This window comes from Apium graveolens, chromosome 8 (assembly GCF_009905375.1).
Source record: "Apium graveolens cultivar Ventura chromosome 8, ASM990537v1, whole genome shotgun sequence".
Taxonomy (NCBI): Eukaryota; Viridiplantae; Streptophyta; class Magnoliopsida; order Apiales; family Apiaceae; genus Apium; species Apium graveolens.
Window position 1 is genome coordinate 7,796,283 of NC_133654.1, and position 9,809 is coordinate 7,806,091.

The window sequence follows — 9,809 nt, forward strand, 5'->3', positions numbered from 1 at the left end:
CTTGCATGTTGATTGTTGCTAATTGAGATATGATTTTTTTGAACTTGCATGTTGGTTTTTTACTTGCATGTCAATTATCCGAAAAGAACTTACTTGGTATGCTTTGTTTTGGTTCGAATTTTGATAAGCAAAAAGGAGTAAAAAATGTTTTCGTGTCGTGATGTTTGAATCAATGATTAATTGCTAAATGTTAAGTATAGTTATGATATTAAGGGTGTATGAGTATATCGTATTATGTGTTACGTGATAATACTCGAGTACATAAGTTAAGTGATATCGCGATTTAATAATTAAATATGTTCTTGTGAAGTAGTTATATATTCAATATATATATATATAACAATGTCTTTATCATACAAGATTGCTAACATTTATAACCAAACTTGTTCTGTATTACCTACTGATTTAAGGTGGTAATCCTATTCCTAGCTTACACTAGTCTCTAATCCCATCTCCACAAAACATTTTCGAACTTTCGTCATTATAAATACTAGTCGATAACCATTGCAATGATTTAATTTATTTTAATAATTTTTAAAGATCATTGTGAGCATTACTTAAAATTGATTATTTTTTACAGATCATTGTGAACATTACTCAAAATTGATTATACGATCAGCTAACTCCTAATTCAATTACGATCGGCTAAAGTCAGTAGAAGCAAAATAGCTATTTGATTCAGCTTTACAAGAATTCGCCTCCCTTCTTTCATCCTCTCTACATTTTCAAGTAAATCGAGAGGCTTTCACTGGTTTTCTCCGGTGGAAAGCCCCAACCCCTTCATTCTTTGTTATTCTCGTTAATTTCCTTTCAATAAGACCCAATTTTTTGGGTGTTTGTGTGTCTCTCCTCTTGGACTGTGTGTTTTGTCTTTACTTTTGGAGTGTTTGTTATGTATTTATTTAGTCATGCTTGGGTTTATCTAGTGATGGATCTGTTGATGACAAATTTATTGATATTTTTGGTGATCTGCAAAGCCTGCATCGGATCTGGGATGGTGGTGATTATTGCGAGAGCTTACCTTTCACAACTAAAGATTGTTCATATTTCATGAGTTTACACTTTCGGCATGTCTGGTATCCGGCATGTAGATAGCTGGGGTGCCTTCGGCATGTTTATAGCTTGTGTCCGAAATATAGATAGCTGGGGTCCCGCTTCTCCAATCTCATTCTACGCGATTGGTGTTTCTGAACATTAGGCTAACCATATTTTTTATATGATATGATCAATTACGATATTGCTATTTTCAGAGATGCTGTTGCAATTTGGATCGCTTCTTCGGCCCGAACCAAGGAATCCCTTAGATTCTTTGATTTCGTTTTTAATTTCAAAATTTTTTAAATTCTATGTGTTAAAGGATCAGGACACAAACCATCTAATTATTTTTAGTATGTTATTTGTTTTATCACCTGGTTCTATCGACAGTTGGGGGTTTGTCCCGACTATACTACATTCAATTTAATGAAAAATTTCTACATTTGTAAAAAAAAATAATTTTTAAAAGTCATAATAGTATAAGTGTTATGTCAAATTTTCTAATTTTTACTTGGAAATCCAACCCAAAATGAGTATGATATTTGTGTTAAGAATATAATAAAAAAAATAGAATTATTATACAATTTCAAAATTTTTATCATTTCATTTAAATAGACTATTGAGTCATATGGAAAATAGGATTACTTAGTTGAAATCAATATAAGAAATGTAATTAAAAAATGGGTAAAATAATACATATAATATTATAAGTCACATAGAAGCAAGGGAAGAATAAAAATTATACATATAGAGTTATAATAAATTCAAAAAGCGGTGAAATCAAAAGCTGATGAAACTAAAAAGGTATAATATATTGAATTAGCAATACATAAGAGATTTAGGAACACAAAGGTTAAAGTCAAACTGATGAAACAAAAATAAAACCAAACTTAATAGAATAATAAGACATATAAAAGTATAATATAATAAAAATAAAACCGAACTTAAAAGCACAAGGGTTAAAGCCGAAATGGTGAAACAAAAATAAAACCAAACTTAATAGAATCATAAAATATATAGAATTATAAGATAACAAAAATAAAACCAAACTTAACACAATCACAAGACATGTAGAAGTATAAGATAACAAAAATAAAATAAAATTTAATAGAGTCGTAAGACATGTAGAAGTATAAGATATACAAACAGGAATAAAGGGTGTAATCGCGTTGATTCATACCCTGATTACCTTACTTATTTATTTTGTTATCTTATGATCTCGTAAACCCCAAGAGAACCTTTATAAACTTTCCTACGTATTGTTTTGATTAACCCAGATTCTTCAATAACCCGTGAACCTTATTATGTATTGATATTTAGAACTGTTCTAATTAGGAACTAGTATTTTCTGTTGACCATTTGATCAAGATCTTTTATATTGATCCCTGTTTAATTCCAATTCGTTCACTTTCCTTGAATTTTTGAATTGAACTTAAGAATGATTTTTGACTTGAATGAGTCTGAATGATTTCATATTCTTGGTAATGATAAAATGAACTTTGTCAACTTTTCTTACTTCCAACACAAAGGTTTTTCAAACGAATTCTTGATGGATTTGATAAAGACGTAAGAGACTAGTGGGACTAGTCCAGTCACATAAGAAGCTAGCGGGGCTAGTCCAACATAAGGCTGAAATAATGCCATAGCTACCATAACGACCAGATGGAGGTCGGTATGGGCTGATCACCCGTATTATTTTTTTTAAAAAAGATGGATATTCCAATCAAGGTTTTTTTTTATATGTTTTGTGAAAGAGAAAATGAAATAATCCCTTAAGCAGTTTGCTTCTTTTTACTGAGAGGAAATGAAATGATTTGTATTTTTGTTAAGTTATGAATCCTGTGAGCCCTTACAATTTAACTAGTTGTGAATCTTGAAGCTCGATTAACAGCTTCTTTCAATTAAGAAAATCTTTTATAATCTTGCTAATGATTTGTGATGAATGTCGGCTTTCTCCCAATCTTGAGCCTTAAGTCCTGAAAGCCTGAAACCTTTTTATTACCTTTACTTAGCCAATCATTGCCACCTAGAAATTGAATGTAGAATGTCTCAGATTTTTGATATTGACATTGTGATGTGGAACTGTTTATATAGTTACTTTCTGAGCTTTTTTGCTCATTTATTTGCTTTGATCTAACCATGGAAGTTAAGCAAGAAGATGGCCAGACTTAGGCGCACCGCTTGCAAGAGTGTTCTTGGCGATCCCTACCGGGTTGTAGGTTTCCAGATGCCAGAGTAGGTAGTTGTTCTGTGTGAGCAAGCGAGTTAGTTTGAAGGGCTTTTATAGTTGGTTCAAATACAATGGGTTATCTATCGATTCCATGTCGGAATCGAATAAATTTGATCTTAATTATATTTTGGGTTGTTATATATTTATTCTGGTTGGTAGTTGTAATCATGTCTCATACTTAATCCTGTTTAGATCATGTTATTATTATTATCGGGGTTTATTATATCTGCTGTGGTTATATTAGTTTAATGGTGTAAGGGTCCTCATTTTCTAACCCCGAGATTGAGGGCATCACAGTTTTAGATTTTTAGAGTGATAAGAAGAACCCTAGATTGATAGCTTGTTGATTTGGTTCTTTTTATATTTGTATTTTCGAATCTCTGTATTTGGAGTTGTAAGCAAACCCTCCGGGTATTTATACTTTGAATAAAAGAATATTTACCCAGAATCTCTTTGTTTGTTCATTTGGTTTTTAATTTTGATATTCCGCTGCATTAAATTGATAAAAACGAAGAACATACATTCACCCCTCCTGTATGTACCTTTTGGACCTAACAATTGCCTTATATATCTTGCTGCCATCATGTTCTTCTTTGATCCTGAGCACCCACTTCTCATGTAAAGCCTTCTTTACAACTAGTAACTTTATTAAAGATTAAGTCTCATTCTTTTGAAGAGAACTCATCTCATCTTTCATGGCTGATTTTCACTAAATTGAATCATCCACATGTACTCTCTCGAAATAATACTGAGACTCTCTATACTTGGTCAATAACATATAATATGCTAAAGAACAAAATATTTGTAGTGGGCTCACAATTCTGCTATATTTTCTTACCTCGTTCTGTGGAGTAACTGGAACAGTGTCATTAACATTCTCTGAACTTCCACTATTTCCTGAAAGATCTCCTTCCATAATATCTTCAAGCACTATTTTCTCTTTCCCATCACTACACCATAGAATGCATATAGCAACAACAAAAATTTATTGCCTAAAGGGCTTTTTATGTTACAGTAGAAAATATGGCAACAAATATGGAAAATTTTGGCATTACATCCGGTGGTGATGTAATAGGGGTCCTATAGCAACATTTTGAGCCATGTATAGTAACAACACAACCTTATTGCAGTATACAATATTTAGCAATAAAATATTTTTTACTGCAACACAGTAAAATCATTGCAATAGATGTTTTTGTCTGCTAAATAACCACCTTAAGGCAACATTAACCGGTCCTATTGCAATTAATTTATGGTCAAATCTAACAAATATTGCAACAAAATTTGAACCAACTGTAATATTTTATGGTTGATGTAATTTTAAATGGCAACGTATTTGGACATAATTACAACAGTGTTTTAAAAAAACGAAAGGAACTGTTTGTAAAATATACTAGCCAAGCATTTTTTTATGCCACAAAACCAAGCAATTGTCATTCAAAAGTACCATGACCAAATTAAAAGCAGCTCTCAGGATGTCCCAACATCATCCTTACAAACATTCATAATTTAAGTCTATTTAAAATTACAATAGCTAGCTAAATCAAATTCACGAGAGAATTTAGTCGCAGACAACTAAACCAAATTCGAGTTCGAATTTAACAAAAGAAGCTAGCTATAGCAAACTGCAGATAACTGAAAGATAAATTAAAGTAAAAATCAGATGGCCCCTACAACTTCATCTCCATCTGCATCACCATCATCGTCGCTCACTTTTTATGCATCCTCATAATCATCTTCATTTTCATCAACCTCGGCAGAACTTTGAGCACATAGTTCTTCAACATCGATATTTAGACCAGGATTCAATTCACCAAGTTTTTCAAAAATCTTCCTTAGCTTCTTCTGCATTTTCTCCTCCATTGCAGCAACTAACTTTTCAGTTGCTTTTTCCAGTTCCGAAGAATCTGTTTTTCCCTCTTTTGTCAATTTTTTCTTCGTCTTCCTTGTTATGCCACTCCTTCCAACAAGCCAGTTAGGACCATGAGCTGCAAGATCAAGGTCTGCCATCTCCTCATCCTCATCAGTTGATTTTTGAGGAGTTTTTCCATTTTTCTTTTCCTACGTATAAAATTGAGCAACAAACATTAATTTCAATAAAATACAATTACTCCTTGTAAAATTAATGAAGAAATATAGCAGGGCTAATTATTGACAAAAATACTTGTAAATTTTTTCATAAAATCTGAACATGCAATTTATGAACAAAAATACTTGTAAAATTGGTCGAGAAATATAAAAGTGCTATTTTTACCATCATTGTATGACCTTTGCGGGTTTTTGGATAAATTGCCTTCTTTGTGTCTTGTGCACGGGCATCTTTACCAATTTTCTAGAATAAAATAAAATGTATCAGTTTTCTTACAAGAAATAAATGAAGGGACCGTTAAACAACAAATATGGGTACGTCATACCATTTCATTACGAATCTGAGCAAAACTAGTGCGCCCAGCAGTATGAGTATCAGTCACATTCTTTCGATTTTTTTTATTTGTTTCAGCTTTTTTCTTGACTGATTCATCACTCCAGTACTTGAGAAGCACCTTGAACTGTTCCACTGGAATATTTGCAGGCCTGTTTTTCATCCTTTCGGCGTCAGTATCAAATTTGGTATAGCATGCACTCTTAACACGAGATTTGTATACCCTCCAGTCATCAGCAAGGCTTCTAATAACCCAATCCTTGCCTTCCTCGGGAATTATGTACTTTGTCTAACAAGGTACATAAAAATACGGATAAGAATCAAGAAAGAAACAACTATTTACGATAAATAAACCATTATTTTTGTCTAACAAGGAAATGATAAGAATCTAGAATTAAAGAAGCAACTATTTACGATAAAAAAATAGGTTATTGCACTAGGTTATTAAAAAACTAACATCGTAGATCATAGAGAATTTCATTGGCCCAGATAAAAAAGGCCATCTAAATTTCACTATCCACAAACAGGCCCAGATATGGAAATTAAAATTAAAATACATCAAAATTCAACTAAAACCCCATCAAAACAAAGAACAGAATGCACAACATTATTGTCGATGATGCTCTTAAAATTAGAAATTGATGTTAAATTTAGAGTAAAAACTCTGTTTTTCCTCCAATAAATAACAAGGACAACAAAAATTAAAAAATGACATAAAATCGAACAATTAACACATACACAATTTACGTCACTAGAATAGATAATAAGGACAACACAATTTACATAAAATACCGTGTTTACCTAAAATACAGAACAAGTTAATTTCAAAAAAAAAATACTGAACAAGTTTAGTAAAAAACAATTAAAGTGCTTTTTACCTTGATATATTCCCACCATCCATCTTTTATTGCTTTAGGAACTTTAGACCAATTTACATAATCAAGTGGGATGTACAGCCTTGCTATCGTCCCGATGAAACTACTGAATTCAGTAATGACGTTTTTTTCCTTTGACACGGGCTGGAGGTCATGATTTAAATTAATAACTGGCCTTTCATCGAGTCTCCTTGTGAAAACATGATTCATCTTCGTAGGTCCTCTACGCCTTGTACTTTTGGTACTAGATTCACCTACAAAAATAGCCACAAATAAATATGCATATTCCTGATATAAAAAATAAGACCATTACCTAATATTTGAAATAAACCTATTTCGAAGACACTATCCACAACATTTTGGAAGTTATTACCTTCAAAATTTTCATCATCATTGACACGCCTTTGTTGTTCCGCATCTTTTTTATGTTTTTGTAAATCAACAATGCCTCCATTGTACCAATCCTTTCATTGGCAGGCTTATTAACTGTGCAAGATCAAGAGGAAATGGCGGGGGAGCTGGTAGTGGCGGGGGAGCTGGTAATATATCTCTATCATTAACCTTGCGAATAATACAAAAAAAATAAATTAAATTAAAACATGAATTAAATTAAAACTAAAACCAACTATGTAGATGCATATGAAACACATAAAGATAAGTTAAATTAAATTAAATTCATATACCTCTGTTCTCCCTTCAGTTTGATTTACTGAACATGAACGGGTCCTTGGTCTGACTGATGACTTCGTTAACCTTTTTAACATTTTTTACTTTCTTTTTTGGCTAAATACACAAAAAATAGTCAACAAAATTGTATGTTCCAAAAAACAAAGGAGTTGAATTTGTACAAAAATATACCTGAGGAATAACATGTTCTGCTTCTTCTTCGCTTAAACTATCATGTCCAGAAATATATGCTCGATCAAATTCAGCTTCTGACCAATGATCTGTAACCGTTTTCTTTGCTTTCTTGGTGGATTTCCCAGCAGTAAAGAACTCATTTGCCTTCTCCTTCAGTTTATACTTATCAGCTTCTTTCGCATTCGCTTCCATTCTCCTTCTTCTGTTTAGCTCATAATCAACAAGCTTCTTCTAAACCAAGCACCCAATTAATAAACTTAAATGTAAGATGACAATAAAGCATACAATGTGATTACAAAATAAATCTCAGATAATTACCAAAAATACACCGGGATAAAAAATTACCTTATCAGTTGCATTCTTTTTCACCAGTTCATCACCTACATTTTTGTTCTCCCCCATCACCTGCCTTTCTAAGCTTTCTGGTACTGATCTGTTTATCATGTTCTATTTCATTCTCCACCAAAGCTCGTGACTTTATCTTATCAGTTATCTGTTGTGTAAGATCTTTAATTGTTACAAACTTCCTTTTCAAGGGTAAATCAGCACCTACGATATAAAGACAAAAAAAAAAATATAAATTGTCAGTTCAATACTCAAATTCATATAAAAATTATTTGGAGCCAAAATTATTTACCTTCAAAATGTGTCCTTGGTCTTATGACAATATGTGGTTGTATCTGGGTAGCAGGCACAATAGATGTGTCCACCACATTGTCAAGGTAAATATCCAATAAAGAACCAAGTTTTACCCCTGCTACAAGATCATCTACATCTTTATCAGTCACTCAGTAGTTTCCAGCCATCTTCTTTCTTCGCATAAACGCCTCCAATTTCTTTATATCCAAGGTCATCTTTAACATACTCCATCAGTACCGAGAATGAAAATCTATCAGGGATCCACAGCTGCATTAATTGTTGTAGATTGTTCCATTTGATTATTGGGTTTTTTGAAACTGGCCCTTATGGTGGAACCTGAGGAAAAATAGTTTTCTTTCATAACCTGAAAATAACATAAACATGAATATTAATTAGTCCCCACATTATACAGATATAAGCAATTACTATCAAGTAACAAGTGAAACATAAATATTAAATTTTAGGGCTAAACACAAACAACAAGTAGAAAAAAATCAAATGAACTGGTCATCAAATTTTACAAGCAATCAGGAATAAGTTACATGTAGTTGTACAATGTTTGTCATGATTTAAAAGCAACAGATGAGCATAAAAAATAGAAATAAAGAAGTCGGCATGTCCATTCATTCGTCATGGTCATCATCATGATCTTCTTTCTCTTCACCGGATGACACATTTTCATTCGGAATGTCATCCCTATGCCAAGTCATATCATCAGTTTGGTTCTGTAATGGGTATTCAAGTTCAGCATTATACATGGTAGGTCCGCAAAGATCTTCAAGCACATCATCAGTTTCCTCGTCTATTCCATTGTGCTCTTTCGGTAGTTTCTTAACAACAAACCACAAGTTCTTTTCGGTACAATCTTGAATGTAGAATACCAGTTGTACTTGTGTAGCTAGTACAAATGGATCATCCTTTTGACATAATTTACTGAAATTGACACGTGTGAGCCCAAAGCAGTCCTTATCCTTTTGATACCAAATGCACCTAAACAAAACAACCGCAAATGCGCCCCAATAATCTACTTCAATAATCTCTTCAATTGCTCCGTAGTAAATAACATCCCCAACTATTGGATTTTGATCCTTTAAACTCATAAAACTGGTGGTTAGAGCTGTCAAAATGACACCGCTATTTTGTGTAGTACAGTTACTTGGTATGAAATCTGAATCCATTTATGACATAGCCACTAAATTTTTTCGCTGCTCGTTGAGGCCCCCTTGCCAAATTTGACAATTCCAATGTATTTTCAGTTCTTTTCTCAACCTTAGCCTTTAACTGGTTATGAAATTCTAGAGTATGTGTTCTTTCTTTTTTGTATTTCTTCATCTTTGCTTCATTATCATATAAAATACGATGTTCCCTGCAATTTGTACACCAAAATGAAATTAAAATTACCATGTATTCCTAGTTTAAACTACTATATTACCTTGAACATGTAAAGGGAATAAGAACATACTCGATAAGCTTCTCAATCTCGACATTTCCACTGTTGAATAGTACGTACCGATGAGCATTTATCCAAACATGTTCTGCCAAGTAGACAGACTTTCCATCTTTATTTCTCCTCGAACCAATGGGGTATCCAACATTTATGTTCTTCTCAATCTCTGTTTTCCACTATTAGTTAGAAATCTGGAACAAAATGTCACGCATTCTTCTGCCAGGTACACATCGACTGATATTAGATGCAGTTCCGTGGGGCAACTTAGCGTCCATGAATAATGTACAAAAGCTTTCTTTA

General features: G+C 32.7%; 1 protein-coding gene and 1 long non-coding RNA gene across 2 annotated transcripts; both read right to left on the reverse strand.

Moving 5' to 3' along the window:
- Window positions 1-4,709: 4,709 nt before the first annotated feature.
- Window positions 4,710-6,999, reverse strand: LOC141678639 (uncharacterized). Its single transcript, XM_074484988.1, has 5 exons — window positions 6,936-6,999; window positions 6,566-6,816; window positions 5,680-5,976; window positions 5,520-5,597; window positions 4,710-5,326 (listed from the first exon to the last, which is right to left on the reverse strand). Exons 2-5 carry the CDS (start codon window positions 6,770-6,772, stop codon window positions 4,982-4,984), a joined length of 927 nt encoding a protein of 308 aa, XP_074341089.1. The 5' UTR covers window positions 6,773-6,816; window positions 6,936-6,999; the 3' UTR covers window positions 4,710-4,981.
- A 427-nt stretch (window positions 7,000-7,426) lies between these two features.
- LOC141676563 (uncharacterized) lies at window positions 7,427-8,199 on the reverse strand. The gene is made up of 3 exons (XR_012557076.1): window positions 8,061-8,199; window positions 7,769-7,972; window positions 7,427-7,654 (listed from the first exon to the last, which is right to left on the reverse strand). It is a non-coding gene; the product is annotated as an uncharacterized LOC141676563 (long non-coding RNA).
- Between the last annotated feature and the right edge of the window lie 1,610 nt (window positions 8,200-9,809).